Consider the following 20,324-nt stretch of genomic DNA (forward strand, 5'->3'; position numbering starts at 1 on the left):
AAAAAAAAAAAACATTTAAATGTCCATATCGTTCCCCCAACCTAAAAAAAAACATTTAAATTTCCAATGATCTGAGTTCCTCGGGAATGCAAAACTGCCATTTTGATGTAGTATAAATGAAATTGTGCAGAATTCTTCGGAGAAGGGATAGAGAGATGGAAATATCACCATCAAAAGTGTATAGACCTAGATGGAGGATATGTCAAGAAATAATACCTTCACAGTTAGATATTTTTCAGTTAAATAAAGCTTATGTGATTTTGTAGTAATTTTTTTTTTACTTACACTTGTGTGTGTGTGTACAACAATCCTCTACTTTTTTATGATGTCCTTACTTCTGCTTGAAAAGGCACTTACGAATGTTTTGAAGCACAAGGGAGATTTAAAAAGTTCGGGGGAAAATGTCATTATCTTCAAAATCCATTTTTCCATAAGATGTTTGAAGTCTCTGTGTATATCTCAGTTTGCTCTTGTTTTTTGGGACTGATTATGAATGTAGTTGTTGTTAAGTCGGTTCTGACTCACACAGACCCTGTATAAAGTTTCCAAGGACCAGCTGGTGAGTTTGAACCACTGACTTTGCGATTCAAACTGACCTTGCAGTCCAGTGTTTTATCGCACAGTGCCATTTCACTGTCAAAAATAACCTGGATTATATGATCAAATCATATAGGCAATCTACTGTGTTGTCCAAAATCTTATACAGTAACCATATATCGCTAATGAGAACCAACAATATGGGTAGTCAAAATTGAAGTGTGCTACAGTTGTAAAATATGCACAGAATTATGAAGATGTAATAAGAAAAAAATAAGACTATAAATAATTTCATGAATAGTTGCTTTCTATTGATTTTAAATAATACTTTTGATACATCAGTTTACAGTAGGTTTTAAAAAAATCATTTCTCTTTGACTTGGCCTTGTAAAAGTGTCATTTTCAGGACCTTTTAAAGTACCTATGTGACTTCTGTGAGTGCGGTGGCTCCATATGACAAGCACTAGCCTGGGAACCACAAAGTCTGTGACTCCAGCACACCAGGCACGCCTAAGGAGAAATATGAAGTTTTCTGCTCCTGCAAAACCCTATACATGGTCGATATGAGTCAGAACAGACTGGAAGACACTTATCAATAACACAATAAAGTGGCTCTTGCTGTGACTTAAATTATGTTTCTTTGCACAGTGCCATCATCTGCATAATAATGATCTAATGGTTTTTCCCCAGTGAAGAGTGTCAACTAGTATGTAGTTGATACATATATAATTTGAACTCTATTTTGAGATGATTTTTTTTTAGGTATTATTATCATGGTTGTTAATTTATCACTTATATCTATGCTACCTTCAGAAAAACCTACTTGAGGATTGTTTATGATATAATTTAAAAAACAAACAAACAAGGTAATTTAAAAATTTTAATGAGATCCTAAGGTAATTAGAAGAAGGTGGAAATTAAAAGAATTACAGCAATTATATCCTAAATTTAAACTTGAGCTTCCTGAAACTCTAAGTGAACCTGGGTAACAAATGTTGTTTTTGTATGCAAGAATGCTCTTTTGTTGAGAATAATTTATCACATGGATTTGCTGAGATACATTTTTCACAAAGAATCTTTCATAGTGACAAGACTTCCTCAAGGGTAGAATCACCTGTTTTCAGTTTTGGAAGATCTAAAGATAAATTTCAGAGGAGTGTGTTTGTGTGGTTGTAATGATAAAAATTGACTCTGGTAATTAAATCTATGATGGTCAAATTCTTTAGGAGAATGATGATTAAAGAAAATTATCAATATAAAAAAGTGATACACATCCCTCATTAAAGTCTCAGTTGCCTCAGTCAAGTATTAGAAGGTTGGTGCATATCCATGGTTGCTAACTAACACCAAAAGTCCAGGGTAATCTTTGTGATTTTGATTATAGGAATCCACCAGTCTGCTTTGTATACTTGACTTGCAAATAGCAACATTGATATCTGCTGAGAGCATGGAAAACCCTGATTCACATTTGGCCAGATGGAGGACATTCAGGGTGTTGTAGATGGAGCCTAGAGTGGAGCCAAGTTTGTTCCACAAAACAAAAGGGAATTACAAAGTAATAGAGCATTTGGGCAATGTTCAGTTAGATGTTAAAGTTCGGGGAATAAATCATAGGAAAGATCATTTAGATTTGAAATATTTAACATTTAAAAGATGTTAGCAATTAGCCATTAGTTTCAGAAAAAGGCCTCAGTAGGACCCTCCAGAGTAAGATCTTATTTGGATCTGTTTATCCTTTGAAATTATGTGCTCATGTGATAAAAGGTTTTGTCTTTTTTCTCAGGAAAATTTCCATGGATCTCTTTAAGTTTGCTAATGACTCTCGAGCCCTCAGTATATTAAGAACCAGATCTAATTAACTTTAGATTTTCAACTAAGTCTGCACATTCATGTAATAAAACATATCCAAAAATAATAAATTTTCAAGGAGCAGTGTGTGGGTTTGAACAGCTGATTTTGTGAATAGAAGTCCAGTGCTTAGTTTATGGTGCCACAGTATATTATTTATCTTTCACTAACTTGTGGCACTGTAGAATAATCACTGGATCACAAGGTGGCGGTTGAAACACACCAGTTGCTCCAAGAAACCCTATGAAGGGTTAATATGTGTTGGAACTGACTCGATGGCATTTAACAACAAAACTTGTAGCATAACACTATAATTTTACATCTTGTGTAAATAATATTAAAATTATTCTTCCAAATATCTTGCCTGAGGTGTTTTGTTATATTAACAGAACTCAAGGTGTGTTCCAGGTGGGCAGATAAAGTGAAAAAAAGACATAGGATTGGGTTGATTAGAATTTATAACATTATGGTTGTTGTTATTAAGTGGAGTTGAGTCGGTTCAGACACATAGTGACCCTGTATAGGGTTTCCAAGAAGCGGCTGGTGAACTTAAACTGCTGACACTGCCCTTCAAACCAACCTTGCAGTACAGCGAATTAAGCCACAGCGCCACACCAGGACTTCAATATTATGATTGTTGTTGATGTTGTTAAGTACAGTGCAGTTGGTTCAGACTCATACTAACTGTTACTGCACAGTTACCGAGGCTGTAAATCTTTTACAGCAGCAGAAATCCTCATCTTCCTCCTGCGGAACGAATGGTAGTTTTGAACTGCAAACCTTGACATTAGCAGCCCGATTTGTAATCATTATGCTACCAGAGTTCCTTAATATTATATTTGGATGTGCGGAAATAGATATTTTCACGTGGCGTAAGTGTCCCAACTTACAGTAATGTTATATACAGAAGTTCTGGTGCGGAACTGTAGGATAAGCACTGGACTTGTAACCACAAGGTCAATGGTTCAAACCAACTAGATGCTCCTTGGAAACCCTATACAGAGTCGCTATGACTTGGAACCGACTTGATGACATTTAACAACAAACATCAACCTAAGTGTGATAATAACTCTGCTGGTACTAACTCTGAGTTTCTACATTGTACTTTGTGATTCCTCCAAACCTCAATCACTACTAGATAAAATATCTCTTAATGAATACAGTTTTCTCAAATTATACCAATTAGAAGTGTCATGAGTTTGAAGAGCTTCCCATATGTGTCTCTTTATTTCTTTATGGAGATTTGTGTGGTTTTGAATTTTTCAAAATATGCCTGGGTTTGTCTCTCAGCAGATGAGAAGCCATGTGAATAAGCTATAAATTCTAGACCATTTTCTTAGAATATATGCAATTTCCACACTTTGTAGACTGCTTCAGATTTATGGAATTGGGATACATCTATTAATCATGTGTAACTATTGTAAATACCTGTTTTCATGGGAGAGGTCTTTCACATTCATACATTATATATTTAAATGGATCTTTGTTGCTTATATCTGGATGATTTCTGTGTTTCTTAGAAGGTGAAAATTTCATAGAGCACATTTTGTAATTTTCCTTTTGTAAATTTCCCGGCAGTTCATGCTCCAAATGGAAGGAAAACACAGTCTTACCTTACAGATTTTTAACTGACTTTTAATCGCTGTTGGATCTGATGTGGTGGTGAGTTGTGTTTTCAACCAGTTTTCAGCAGTAGTTGTCATCTGTTCCAATTGTTGTAGCTGATTATAGAAAGCGATGATACTGTTCTGATACTCCAGCCAGTTAAGTCTCTCACTTAGCAACTGGCAGAACTCAACCCACCGGCTGTTCAGTTGTTCTGAAGCTTGTTTGATGCTATCGGCATTAACACCCTCTAAAAAGAAAGATGTTTAAAATACATCCACTGAAGACAAAGACTGAAAGATATTATCAGAAAACAAAAACAGCTCAATTCTAAAAGTCTGCATTACATGAATGATTTCAAACCAATCACTTTTATCTTCCAATAATGAAATCTGTTGTATCCAAGTGTAGGGATGAAATAATAATAATGAATAAATAAATAATATGGCCCAGTTATAGAAGAAGGAGATCTGGTACCATACTGGTTACGAATCGGGCTGCTAACCTCAAAGTCAACAGTTCGAAATTCCCAAACATTCTGTGGGAGGAAGATGAGGCTTTCAGCTCCATTAAAGATTTACAGCCTCAAAAACTCTATGCAGAGTTGGCTTGAGTCAGAACCAACTCCACAGCACAGTACTATCACCAACATTTATATAACAGTTGAAGGTATTTAAATTAAAAAATACAAAAGTGAATTAATCTTTGATGGACAGGTTGACTGTGAAAACATTTTGGATACCTTTAAATAAATTTGAAATAGTACTAAATTTTTTATTATTAATATTCTGGTTATGAATTGGGATGTGTACAGCAAGCTCATCAGTTAGAAATTACTAGCTGTTCCACATGAGAAAGATGAGGCTTTCTGCTCCCATAAAGATTTACAGCCTTGGAAACCCTGTACAGGGTCGCTATGAGTCGGAACCAACTTCACGGCACATAACCAACTATCAACCACTACACTGGACACCTGGTGTGGCACTGTAGGAACAGCATTGGACTGTGAACCACAATTTGCTCCTTCTTAAACCCTATACAGGTCCACTATGGGTTGGAATCAACTCGACATCACTTGGTAAGTACCTGAAAGTCAGTTTTGACACATAGTGAGCCTGCATAGGCTTTTCAATAGCAACTGTGAGTTTGAACTGCTGACCTTGTGATTAAAAGTGATCTTGCAAGAAGCAGTGATACCTGAGATGGAGGCAGAGACGATGACGTGGAGAAATGGAGCAGCTGGGGACTTGAGATCCAGAGAGGGGCTGTATGCTGATGACTAGGGGTAGGGGTGTAGGGGGGGCAGGCTTGTAGGGTATACCCTTTGGTTGATTGATGATGCATGGAGGGGATTGTAACCATGGCAATGAGATGATATACGATAGAATGAATGTAAAACTAATGTTCTCCCATGTAAACTATCACATAATTCACAATAAAACATGTATATATATATATATAGTGATCTTGCAGTTCATGGCTTTATTCCACAGTGCCACATCAGGACGTTATATATATATAAATATATAAAATCAACTTGTAGATGTACTCAAAGCCACTCTGCATGGGTTTATGAGGAGCGGCTAGTGATTATGAACCGCCAACATATGGTTCAAACTGACCTTGCGGTTCAATGTTTATCCTACAGCACCACACCAGGACTCTCTCCTCTCTCTCTCTGAATAAGTATATATGGAGGTATATATATATATATATATATTAATATGTATAATGGTATACATATATATACTTATATGTATAATGGTATTCATATATATACTTATATGTATAATGGCTGACTGATTGGAAAAGATGTGTATTTGTGTCCATTCCAAAGAGACGTGACCCAATGGAATGCAGAAATCATTGGACAGTATATTTGATATCACATGCAAGTAAAGTTTTACTAAAGGTAATACAGAAATGTTGCAAGTAAACATTGACAGAGAACTTCCAGAGGTTCAAGCTGGATTCAGAAGATGTGGAATGAGGGATATCATTGCTGATGTCTAATGGATCTTGGCTAAAAGCTGAGAATACCAGACATTTCTGCATTGTCTAGATTAAATGTTTATATTTAGTACAAACTGCTACACTAACATTTTAACACATGATCTAGTTTTTCTTGCTTGCATAATTCTATATCCAAGTATGAATGTATGTCTAGTTTTATACGTGTCATTCTTAAGCGCATCACTCATAAAATGGATGGATGGATGGATGGATGGATGGATGGATGGATGGATGAATAGATAGATAGATAGATAGATAGATAGATAGATAGATAGATAGATAGATAGATAGATAGATAGAGATATAGTCCTGGTGTGGCTCCAAACATAAGCAGTGAGTTTGAACCACTAACCTAGCAGTTCAAAGTGACCTTGTGGTCCAGTGCTTATCATTATTAGCTATAGCTTTCTGGAGTACCTACTGTATGCCAGGAAATAGACTTTTTCATGGATTTTTTTATATATAAATTGTGTCATATTGTAATATACAACTGACTCCATGGCACATAACAATAAAAAATAAGTCAATAATATAAAATTATAGCAACAGTGTCCAATGCTATGAGTTAAAATATTCAAATATTCTATAGTTAGACTTTTTTAGAAAGAAGACAAAAGAAGTTACATGTGTTGTTATGTATTTAGAAATGCAATTTACACTCACACTGATAACTTATTAGTATTTGAAAAATATTGAATATTAGAATGTATCCTTTTCCTAAATATCTCATCATAAATTTTTAAAGAGCTTATCTTTAAAGGTTCATTTGCTCAAGTAATATATCTGAGTGAGATGATTTAGTAATGTGTCTATGAGAGCCTGCTTTTCTGTATGCTCATTGTATTCAACTTACAGATAACGTGATACCATTTTTTGATGTTAAGAGACACAGCGTTAGTCTGGACTAATAGTGATCCCATGCATGGTTTCTGAGGAGTTGGTTGTGGGTTTGAACCACCCACCTTGCAGTTCAAACTGTCCTTATGATCCAGTGCATTATACAGCAGCAACACACCAGGACTGCCATGATGCAATTAGTAGGCCTGGAATTTTTTCCTAACAAGTGCATGCCTCTCATGTTTATCTTTTGTAAATACTAAATCATCAATTGCAGTTCATTAACAATATTATTTTATCCTATTGTACATTCATATGATCAAATTAAAACATTTTACACATTGCTGTGACTATCTTATGCTGCCAAACCACATTATTCAATTCATTCAAACTACAACTGGAACTTTACTAATTAGAAAATATGATGCTCTACAGATGACACTGGAGAAAACATTTTTTTGAGTTATTATTATCAATAATTGTTTTTCTTCTGTGGCTGGTATTTAGAGAAAATATAAATATACCTGCCTAATATTTAATCAACAATTGTTATTATTGAAACATCTAACTGCATAGAGTGATAAACTGCTTATGATAAATTGGTTTAAAGAAATTTTCAATATTTATTCCAAACTATGTTTTTAGAGATGCCATTAAGTAACTATACTTATACAATTATGAAGTTGGCTACAAAGTATAATATAAAAACCCATAAAATAAGTAACATGGGTACTTAATTTGAGAAAAAGTACTTAATATCATTGTTGGTGAAATCCTGGTGTGGTACTATAGGATAAGCACTCTAATGTAAGGTCAGTTTGAACCACAAGGTTGGTATCAGAAGGATAAGCACTGGATGGCTAACCTCAAGTTTGGCAGTTCAAACTCACCAGCTGCTCCACAGAAACCCTATACAGGGTGGCTATAACTAGGAATTAAGTTAATGGAACTTAGCAACAACAACAACATCATTTTTGGAACATGGCATAATTTCAAAATTCACAAGGCAAAATGTTGACCTATGCTTGGTGATGCTGAGTAATGTGTGTTGTTGTTGTTGTTGTGTGCCGTGGAGTCGGTTCCGACTCATAGCGACCCTCCACAGGGTTTCCGAGGCTGCTAATCTTTACGGGAGCAGAACGCCTCCTCTTTCTTCCGCAGAGCAGCTGGTAGTTTCGAACTGCTGACCTTGCGGTTTGCAGCCCGATTCGTAACCACTACGCTACCAGAGCTCCTTGAGTAATGTGTAGTGGGTCTAAATGGGAGAATGTTCAGGGGAAATATTTTATAGAATAACTTGAATTTATAAGCTCTTAAAATAAAACCATGATATGTGACCAGTCAATATAGACCAGGCATTAGGTAGGCAAATAAGAAATGCTAAGATATTTATCATGTATCTGATGATAAGGGAACAGAGAGAGGAATCTCTCTCTGATACTAAAAAAAGGTCAACTGTAATAAGAGATTGAGTAATTGAAAAAAATGAAGCCATAAGGTAAATCTCAATATCAATAATATGTAATTACTTAACCAGTCAGAAGACAAATCACATTATAATGAAGTACCAATAGGTTCTGAGGTATTTATTAAAGTTTAAGGATTGTTTTTAATGAGTCATTGCTGATGATTTGGAAAAAATTATCTCAATGTGTTGTTCAAAAAAATGTCAAGATAGTAAGTATCACAGTAAAGATAATTGAATTTAAAAGGAAAAGTCAACTTGGCACAAATAAAAACATTGAAATGTTGGAATATTAATATTTATAATCTAATAAGGTCCAATTAAATGCAATGATAAAATACAGAGGACTTCAGTATTAGGATGATTAAGGGAATAAGAAAGGAGAATATAGAAGTCAACAGTATGAACTCTGGTAATATTAAACACATCTGAATTCAAAGTAGATGTCTACCTATTACTAGAGGGCTAAAGTGGTGTCAGCTGTTTAATGTGATTGGATCTCACTTTCCTCATTCATGAAATGAGAATTAAACCAGAATCAGTATCGTGGGGATATTATGAATGTTCTAAGAATTTATGTATATAAAGTACTTACACAAAGTCTGAAACATAACAGGTAACCTACAAATATTAACAGTTGCTAGTTGCCATTAACAAAAAGAAAACAAAAACCATCACCACTGCACCAAAAATTACATCCATGTAAATGGTTAAAAGATTGCAATAGTGAAAGATTTAATTTGCTTGTTATCGACCATCAACACTCATGGAAACGGCAGTCAAGAAATCAAAGGATGTATTGCATTATGCAAATGTGCTTCACAAAAAACTGTTTAAAGTGTTTCAGAGCAAAGATTTGAGAACTAAGGTGTGCCTGACCCAAACCATGGTATTTTCAATAACTTTATATTCAAGAGAGAGTTGGACAATGAACAAAGAAGACCTTAGAATAATTGATACATTTGAGTTATGGTGTTGCAGAAGAACAAACAAATCTGTGTTGGAAGAAATATAGCCAGAGTGCTCCTTGGAAGCCAGGATGCCTCAGGTTTTGGAAATAGATTACCAGACGTTTCTTCCAAAGTATCTTTGAGGAAACATGAACTATCAATCTTTCAGCTAGCAACTAAGTCCCTTACCTAATTGTTCAGCTGGGGACTATTGTAAGATAAAGGAAATTGAAAAAAAAAAAAATATTATGTAAGAAACAAGAAAAGAGAACTGATTTTTCAAATGTCGCAGTTTTATAAGGAAAGGAGATGTATTAACGATTGAGGAAGTAATTTACCAAAAAACAACCCACAAACATTAGTATTTTTTTTAGTAGTATTAAATGAATACTCTAACAATTGTGAGGATGGTGCAATACTGGGCAGTGCATCGTTCTGTTGTGGACAGGGTCGCTAGAAGTCAGAGCTGACTTGATGACACCTAACAACAACACATTTAATATAAATATTAAAATAATGTTGAATATAGAAAGAATATGTATTCATTTTTTAAGAGGTTACATCAATAACCAAGGAGCTCTAATAGTGTAGTAGGTTAAGATTTGGGCAGTTCCAGTCAGAAAGGACCAAATATTATATAATTCCATTTATTAGAAATGTCCAGACAAGTTGTTGTTATTGTTGTTGTTAAGTGCTGTTGAGTCAGTTCCGACTCATAGCGACTCTGTAATGGGTTTCCCCGGAGCAGCTGGAGGGTTTGACTTCCCAACATTGCAGCTCAAACTGACCCTGTGGTCCAGTACATTATCCCACGGCATCTATAGAGACTGGGAGTGATGGCTAAGGGATTCTTTTTGAATAGTGAAAATATTCTAAGATTGATTGTGGTGATGGATGAGCAGCTCTGCGAATATATTAAAAGTCATTGAATTGCACACTTTTTTTCACGGATGGAATATACAGTATGTGAGTTACATTTTAATAAATCTGTTAAAAAATAGAAAATTACAAAATTAAAATGAGTTGGGATGTTAACTGCAAAGCCAGCAGTTCAGATCTATAAGATATTTAATAGAACAAAGAAGAAGATTTCTGCTCCCTAAATATTTACAGTCTTGGAAACCCTCTACAAGATCACTATGAGCCAGAACAGACTCCATGGCACATAACCAACACCACTACCACCATATCAATAACCATGGTGATTTCATAAGATATTATAAGGGAATCTTGGAGTATTTGGTAACACATTTATAATCATTTGAAATTGAAGTTGAATATGACAACCATGGCAAAAATTAAAAACAATACTTTATGGAATTCACTGACAAAGTTAGGATACTGACCAGAGAACATGAGAAGATAGTTAAGAAGTATTTCTTTGTAATTATTAGATGAATTCATAAATAAATATGATTCTTGTTTTTGCTCGTTAGGTGCCATCGAGTTGGTTCCATCTCACAGTGGCCCCATATACAACAGAGCAAAATACTACCCAATCTTGCACCACCCTCCCAACTGTTACTACATCTGAGTCCATTGTCGCTGCCACTATGTCTATCCATCTCGTTGGGAATCTTCCTGTTAGACTAGACTATACAAACTATCTTAAAATGCAAGCCCCTCCAAGAAAAATGTATCCACCAATTGTATCTTACAGAGTATTAAGCTTAGAGTTGTTGTTGTTAGTATGTGCTGTGGAGTCAGTATCGACTCAGCGACCCTGCATAGGTTTTCTGAGGCTGTAAATCTTTATGGGAGCAGAAAGCCTCATTTTTCTCCCGTGGAACAGCTGGTAGTTTCAAACTGCTGACCTTGCAGCCCAATTTGTAACCACTACGCTACCAGAGCTCCTTAAGCTTAGAGTAGAAGCTGACTAAAACTTCTGAAGTAACCCAACTACAAAACAATAAACTTCTGAAGTAACCCAACTACAAAACAATAAAATCAATCATGTGTGAGTTTGTTGCTAAAAGTTTCTTTTTGTTGTTTTTGTTTATTTAAGGATATAAACATGAACTTACTAGACATGATGAACAACACTTCTGGAAAATATTTTGTAGTACTACATTAGAATCTCTGTGATAATGCATCATAATGTATTCACATCTCATATTCTAAACAACCCCTGAAATAGTCTATGAATAAATATATTGCACCCAGAGGAAATGGGTCATTACTTGAAGTGCATCCATTAATTTTATTACTTGTGTACAGTGCATAATAGAGTGTTAGAATAATTTCAATTGTGCACCACCTTCCATGAAAGTACTTCAGAACTGCCACTTAAAGTGAAGTATTCCTCATCAAGAATATTCATCATTAACCATGAAGCCAGAGCATAACAATGCCAAATCTGTGTTTGCAGAGCTCCTCAATTAGCAGAATATTTTGAAAGGAAACTTAGAATAAAGTTGTTAATAAAGAGTCTCCATACTTTTGTTTTATTCAAGTGAGGGTCATTACAAACCCATTTGGCACCTAATATAAAGTTAATCCGATTTTCTTCAGAATTAATGTGGATAAGGAGTGAACATCCTAGACTACATTCCTAGTGGCTTCTGGGACCACCCTATCTTTTAGATGACTACTATGTCATGCTTAAAAAAAAAAAAAAGAGAGACAGTAACTTTTTAAAAATTAATAGCTTATATGAAATTCATACTCCTAGTGAATTCAAAGAGGAACACGGTTCTTCTGAATAAAAAGCACTGGACTGCTAACTACAAAGTTTGAGTGTCAAACCCACCAGGCACTCTGTGGAAAAAAACTGAGGCTACCTGATCCCACAAAGATTTGTAGGCTTGGAAACCCCACACAGGATCACTATGAGTCAGAAGTAAACTGACGGCATTTAACAACAACAGAGAAAACAGAACTTACATTTTCTTATATATCCCTTTTCTATTTTTTTCAATTTCAAAACATCACAGAATGTTATAAGATAAAAGCCAGATTCTTATACACAATTATGTTTCCTACTAATGTCCCTCAATGGCAGGGACTATTATGATCTCATCCTTACACACACACACACAAACACACACTCTTAAATACAAATACAAACAGGTACATAGGGACAGAAGCTCTTCCTTTTGGAGATTAGAGTTTAACCAAGAAAAATGTGCCTGTCAATTAACAACATTTATTGAGTGTGAACTTTGTGCAGGTCATTATTCCAAGTGCCATGGGAAGAAACAGGAAGCATAAATCAAATGGCTGGGAACTGAGAAACGAATAAGAGAACATGATCCGGTGCCTCTGGGGAAGGCTACTCATTCACAATGGAGTGACTGACTGGACCACTGCTAATGTACTATTTTCTCACTGATCCACCATTGAAAAAGTAGACAAAATCTCTTCTTGTTAAATGATTTGAGCACTTATTGCCATGGAAAAATCCTTCGCAGGGTTGTGAAGAGAAGATCATGAGAAGTTTGTTTTTGAGGTGAGCCAAACTGACAAAATATATTGTCAAGGACCAATGATATCTTGCATGTGAACACTTAATGAACGATAAACCAAAATAAATTAAGTATACAGTAAGTAAGTAAACAGTGTAAAGAAGAGGATCTCTTCTTAATTATAATTCTTAGCAGATTTACTATTAGGTGTCACCTTAAACCCTATAATCTAGCGCTCAGGGGATGATGGTTTGGAGATGATATTTTTGTCTCATATACTGATAATTATTGCTTTTGTTTAAAACATTCCCTTAATGTGAGTGTCTTTAGGCTCCTAATTAACAGGCAGAAATCCACAGTTAGAAATTAAAAGTGAAGCCTGATTTAATATAGAAGACATCACCAACTCTGTTAGATAAATATACAACAGCATCTCCTCGCTGGAAATACTGGTGGAATCTTTAGAAAGCTAAACAAAGAGACTGAGATATGTATATATGATTTTAAAAGAATGTTTTGATGTAATTGAGTTGTTAATTTTAATATTATTAAGGGGAATGGATTTAACTGATGTAGGCTTCTTATAGTAATTTTTAGAGATGGTTGATAAGGAGATTGTATATCATGTTATAAAACCCTGCTTCACATAAATATTAAAAATGAAATTTGATTATAAAGAAATAAAGACAAATGGAGGATTGTGTTTAGTTATAAAAAATGTACATGGGATTTCATTCTAGATTGTCTTGAAATTCCATAAATCTGTCTCATACACTGAATGGCTTTTGCCTTGAAGTCTGAGGGCATCAGTTAAAATGATAAAAAATAAACAGGTCACAAGAAAATAATCAGAAAACTGGATTCACACATTAAAAAATTACAAATATTGAAGTATTTGCAAGAATTTATGTAGTTGCTAGCATTTTGAAACTTTATATGAGTCTCTCATTTTTGTACTTGCCATATAAATCAATTTGTAAGAACGTTATATTACAGACTTCATTTTTTCAAAGAGGAAAATTTTTTTAGAAACTCACTTTTCAGTAGACTGCAGCTACCAAAAAAATACTCAGATAACTAGGCACATTTGTTACTTCCACACTTACCAACGTTAACATGTAAGGGGGTCAACAATTTTTTGAGATTAAAGTTGTGATCGTAATCGTACATGTTGATAGTTAATTTCAAAAGATTATATTTCTGAAAACAAACTACAACAACAAGAGCTTCTCTTCATTACCCAAATGTTCAAACTACTCGTGATAGTTTTCCAACCAGTCATTTGGACACCGTTGCTGTTGGGCAATCCAATCAGTTCAAACTCACAGTGACCCTAAATACAACAGATTGGGACTTGGCCTAGTCCTGCACCTTCCCCACAATCATTGCTATGTTGGAGGCCATAACTGCAGCCACTGTGTCAATCCATCTGACTGGCTGAAGGTGTCCCTCTTTTTCGCTGATCCTCTAGTTAACCAAGTATCTTGTTCTATTTCAGGGACGGGTTGTGCCTGATAACATGTCCAAAGTACATAAAATAATGCTTTATCGTTCTCGATTCTCAGGAGCATTTGTGCTGTACTTCTTCCAAGACAGACATGTTCATTCTTCAGACTTTCAAGGATATATTCAATATTCTTCAACAATACTAGAATTCAAAGACATCGATACTTCTTTGGTCTTCAATATTCATTGTCCAACTTTCACATACATATGTTTTTGTTGTTGTTAAGTGACATCAAGTCAGTTCTGACTGACAGCGACCCTGTGTAGGGTTTTCAAGGAGTGGCTGGTGAGGTCGAACTGAACTTGTGGTCCAGTGCTTTATCCCACAACACCGCACCTGGACTCGTGATCACGCAGCTTGATTCCTTGGCTTGTTTGTGGTTCCAAGTACAACGAAATTCTGCACAACTTCAATCTTCTGTTTATCATAGTGTTGCTAATTGTTACAGTTGTTGTTGTTGTTGTTGTTATGTGCTGTGGAGTCGGTTCCGACTTAGAGCGACCCTGTACAGGGTTTCTGAGGCTGTAAATCTTTACGGGAGCAGAAAGCCTCCTCTTTCTCCCGCGGAACAGCTGGTAGTTTCGAACTGCTGACCCTGAGGTTAGCAGCCCAATTCGTAACTACTACGCTACCAGAGTTGTGATGATATATATTTATTTCATGTTGAGATGCATTCCATAATGTTAGTGGTAGTATTTGATTTTCATCAGTAAGTGCTTCAAGTCATCAGTAATTGATTTCTGAAAGGCAGGCTGCATCACTTGTATATCACAGGTTTTTTTCATGAGTCTTCTTCTTATTTTGATGCCTTGTTCTGCATATAATACAGTTTCTGGCTTATTAGCTCAGCAGACAGATTCAATTATAGTGTAAAGCTACAACTCTGAAACACACCTTTCCTGATTTTAGGCAATACAGTATCCCCATACTCTTTAAAAATGACTATCTCTTGGTCTATATAATGAAAATTTCATTGATCCCAATGTTGTTGTTATGTGCCGTGGAGTCTGTTCCGACTCATAGCGACCATAGACAGGGTTTCAGAGGCTGTAAATCTTTACAGGAGCAGACCGCCTCATCTTTCTTCCGTGGAACTGCTGGTAGTTTCGAAATGCTGACCTTGCCGCTCGCAGCCCGATTCGTAACCACTATGCTACCAGAGCTCCCAATAGCATCCATAATTTATTATGATCCACAACATTGAATGCCTTTGTACATTCACTTAAACACACAGGTAAATATCTTTCTGGGAGCACATTGGCCCTGTAGACAAAGCATTGCACTGCTAACTACCATTTGCCCCACTGCAGAAAGTTGAAAATTTCTGTTCATGTATTGATGCAACCATTTTTAAATAATCATCAGCATAATTTTGCTTGCAGATGCACATTAATGATATTATTTGATAATTTTTACTTTCTGTTTGACCATCTCCCTTTGTAATGGTCACAGATATCGAGGTCTTCCAGTTGGTTGACCAGATAGCAATTTTCCAAATTTCTTGGTCTATACTACTGAGTGCTTACTTTAGGGCATATATTTCTTTAAAAATCTTAATTGGCATGCCATCAATTCCTACAGTCAAAACTTTTTGACAATGCCTTCAATGCAGCTTGGATTTCATCCTTTGGCACTATCAGTTCTAGATTATATACTACCTCAAGTGTTTGTAAGTCAACCAATTCTTTTTAATAAAGTGATTGATTCTGTCTGTTCCTTCCATCTTCTTTTGACACTTTGTATGGCTTAAACATTTTTGTCTATAAAATCATTCAAAACTACAACTCAGGACTTGATTCCCCCCTCCTTCCCCCCTCCTTCCCCCCTCCCCTCCACCAGTTCTTTCTGCTTGAGAAATGCTGATCATCTTCATCCCTTTTAGTTTCATATTTCCTGGTATTTAACATTTCAGAATATTTTACTCTTCTTGAACCACCTTGAAATTTTCTGTTCATCTCTTTTACGTCATCATTTCGTATTTTTCCTTTAGCTACTATACATTAAGAGCAAGTTTTAGAGTGTTTTCTGACATTCATTTTGGTTTTCTGTTTTCTTCTTCCTTATCTTTTTAATGACGTTGGTCTTTAATCATGTATGTTAATGACTTAATAACATCATCCTACACTTCCTCTCATCTTAGTTCATTAGTGTTCAATGTATCAAACATATTCCTGAGAAGCCTCTAGTTTCAGGTGGTGTATACTTTGGCTCTCATGGACTTGTTTTCATTTTCATCAGCTTAATCTTGAACTTGCATACGAGCAATTAGTCTGGTGTCAAGTCGGTGTTTGGTCTTGTTCTGACCAGTGATATTGGGCCTGTCCCTCACCTCTTTACACAGATTTAGTTGATTTGATTCCTGTGTATCAGGAAAGCTACACAAGTATAATCACCATTCATGTACCTGAAAAATGGTACTTAAATGAAGAAGTTTTTGGTCTTGCAAAATTTATCATTCAATCTCCATTCAGTTTCATTTCTATCACCATGGTCTGATTATCCAATGGTGGATTCTTCTTCATTTCCAACTTATACATTCTAATCACCAGTAAATATTAATACATCTTGACTGCATGTTTGGTCAATTTCAGATTGTAAAAGGTTCTAAAAATCTTCATTTTTTCATATTTAGCATGAGTTATAGCTTCATAAATTTGAAACAAATATTCTTATTATAGGTCTTCATTGTAGGCATATGGATATGCTTGTACTGACAGCATTGTATTTCAGGATATAACATGAAATGGTCTTTTTGAAGGTGCAAGGATTAATCTGATATTAGCAAAGATACTGCTGGAACCATTTTTGAATTTTCTTCAGTGTAATTTTGCTTGCATATAACATGAATGGTATTGTTTGATAGTTTTTGCATTCCATTTGATATTCCTTCTTTGGAATGGTCACAAATATGTGGGTCTTCCAGTTAGTTAACCAGGCAACTTGCGTGTCATATTAATGATGTATGACGTCAGTGCCATTCCTCTTAACTTTTTCATTCATGGCATAGTAGATTGTATATGTTTGCATGACTCGAAACAACCAATATCAATCCCTTTTGTCTCACTAGTGCCTAGGATATGATTCTTCCATTTCATGTTTGCCAACTACCAATTTTCCTTGATCCATATCTTCATACATTTCATGTTCTAAATATTGAAGGATGTTCTTTTTAGTTCTGTGTCTAAAGCATTCACGAACTTGTTAACATCAGAAAATGAAGGTCCTGAAAACTTTCCTCCAACCACGTCATTAAAGCTGACTCTACTTTAAGGAAGCAGCTTTTAAAGTGCCCTCACCTTCTGGCAATATATTACACAATGTTCAACTACTAGTCATAAGATTTTCACTGATCATTTTTTTTCAAGAGTATACCACCAGGTCCTTCTATCTAGTCTGTCATAGTCTGAAATTCTACTTAAATCTGTTTCCATCATAGGTGGCATTGCTGATATTTAAAATAACTTCCATCATCAAAGCAACACACAAACCACCACAGTATGGCAAACTGACAGAGGAGTTGTGGAATAGGGACATAAGAACAGAAAATAATTTTAATGTTTGCACTAAAAAACAAAAATATATAGGTAGAAAAGCAATGACACCTCAAAAACAAATGAAAAGTTTTTTTTTTAAATCTGAGAAACTTTTTGCTTTTTAAAGAAAAACCATTTTTAGTAGAACTATAGATTTCTGTTCTAGTCAATTTATATTTATATTTACATTTACATTTACTGATGGAGATCAAAGATCACAGCCTTGGGTTGCATCTCAATGTAAAGAAAACAAAAATCCTCAGTACTGAACCAATAAACAACATTCATATCAAAGGAGAAAAAATTGAAGTTGTCAAGGACTTCATTCTTCTTGGATCAACTATGAACACTCATAGAAGCAGCAGTCAAGAAATCAAATGACTTATTGCATCAGGCAAATCTGCTGCACAAGACCTTTTTCAAAGTGTTGAAGAACAAAGATGTCAGCTTGAGGACTAAGGTGCACCTAACCCGAGCCATGGCATTTTCAATAACCTCATATGCATGCGAAAGCTGGAAAGTGAATAAGGAAGACCATGGAATAATTGATGCTTTTGATTATGATGTTGGAGGAGAATATTGAAAGTGATATGGGCTGCCAAAAGAACCAACAGATCTGTGCTGGAAGAAGTGCAGACAGAGTGCTCCTTAGAGGCAAGGACAGCCAAACTTCGTCTCTCATTCTTTGGACATATTGTAAAGAGAGACCAGTCGCTGGAGAAGGATATCATGTTTGGTAAGGTGGAGGAGGGTCAGAGTAAAATAAGAAGACCCCCACCAGATGGATTGGTAAAGTGGCCGCATCAATGGGCTCAGGTGTGGCTATAATTGTGAGGTTGGCCCAGGATCGGACAATGTTTCGTTCTGTTGTGCATAGGGTTATTATGAGTGGGGACCGGCTCTATGGCACCTAACAACACAGGAACAACAACAATGATCATGAAATTCACCTACATTAGGGCAAAAAGATCAGGATCATCCATAAGAAAAATGCTCATGTATAATCTGGTTTGGTACTATACGATCAGCACTTGACTTGGAACCCAGAGGCCGAGGTTCAACCCCCCCTGCCACTCCTTGGAAACACTGAACAGGGCCACTATGAAATAGAACTGACTTGTTGGCACTAAACAACATGCATAATTCAACTTCCTTTTCTTTTCAGAGTAAAAATTTAAAAGAGATGGTTACAAATACATTTGTACGTATCTCATATTCACTGCGTATTCTTTAAATACCATTCATTATTTCAAAACTCACAATATGGTTATTATGACCTACATTTTTCACACTGTATGTGTAATTTTTTGTATCTGGAAAACAGAGTTAGCAAATTAAAGTGAGCCTTCAAATTTATCAAAACTTTTACATGACCTTGCTAAAATCTGAACAAATACTACTAACATAGTGTTTGGGGAACTTACAAGTGATGACAAAAACAAGCAAACAAACAAAAAACGATGTATCATTAAACGAGTGTTAAATTGGCACCATCCATCTATTTTTCAAAGGAGCTCTGGTAGCGTAGTGGTTACGAATCGGGCTGCGAACCTTAAGGTCAGCGGTTGGAAACTACCAGCCGCTCCACGAGAGAAAGATGAGGCTTTCTACTCCCGTAAAGATTTACACCCTCGGAAACCCTGTACAGGGTCGCTATGGGTCGGACCCGACTTGATGGCACTTAACAACAACAACAACATCTATTTTTCAGGACCTTTCTAAAATCTCTACGAGAAATTGCCATCTGCATTAAGAAATTTTGTCGTTTCATTTAAGTCATTCTAAAACACCCATTTCTTTAAGCTGAAATCTCGAAATGACTACATGTGTGATACAAAAAATATTTCTGATGAGTCCGAAAATAATAATTTTGAAGGACACCATTTAGGGTCAAAATTGCTATGAAGTATAAATGATGAGTAATTTTTATTTTTATTTTGGCACATCTATCAATTTTTCTCTAAAGTCACATTTTAAAGAACATTGCTGAAATCAAGCCATGCAATAATAATAAAAAGTAATATCATCTTATGGTTAATTATTCTTACTAAAACATTCAGGTTACTATACCCATGGACTCCTGGTGTGGCACTGTAGGATAAGCCCTTGACTACTAACTACAATATTGGCTGTCCAAACCTACCAGCTGCTCATTGGAAACTATACAGAGTCACTATGAGGCAGAGATGTCTCATCAGCACTTAACAACAACAACATATATATCCATTTTTTTGTTGTTGCTAAGTGCCATGGAGTTGGTGATGACTGATAGTGACCATGTTTAGAGTTTCTGAAGCTGAAAATGTTTATGGTAGCAGAAACCCTCATCTTTACCCTACAGAGAGGCTGCTAGGCCCAAACCGCCGACTTTGGTTAACAGTGCAGCATTTAATCTACAGAGCCATTGCATTCCTATGTATCTATATAAAACACAGTTTATGTTTTTCATAAGCTGTAAGTGCTATACTTAAGCTATCATGAATATATTTATAATTTATATGTTAAAGGTAATGATGAAGTATTACTTACATAGTGACGATATGATACAATATCCTGACAAAAGTGTTTTGGTTTTATCCTAACTAGTGAGGGAAAAAGGCAAGTAGTAAAAAGGGACATCCATTT

General features: G+C 35.5%; 1 protein-coding gene across 2 annotated transcripts in view; it reads right to left on the bottom strand.

Moving 5' to 3' along the window:
- LOC102838260 (dystrophin-like) overlaps positions 1-20,324 on the bottom strand; it is a 3,237,302-nt gene that overhangs the window by 1,954,699 nt on the left and 1,262,279 nt on the right. For both annotated transcript variants that reach the window (XM_006870143.1, XM_006870144.1), the window contains exon 20: positions 3,999-4,240. In XM_006870143.1, the coding sequence (XP_006870205.1) occupies positions 3,999-4,240 (242 nt within the window). The remainder of the gene's footprint in view (positions 1-3,998; positions 4,241-20,324) is intronic.

The sequence above is a fragment of the Chrysochloris asiatica genome, unplaced genomic scaffold (assembly GCF_000296735.1).
Source record: "Chrysochloris asiatica unplaced genomic scaffold, ChrAsi1.0 scaffold00139, whole genome shotgun sequence".
NCBI classification, from domain to species: Eukaryota; Metazoa; Chordata; class Mammalia; order Afrosoricida; family Chrysochloridae; genus Chrysochloris; species Chrysochloris asiatica.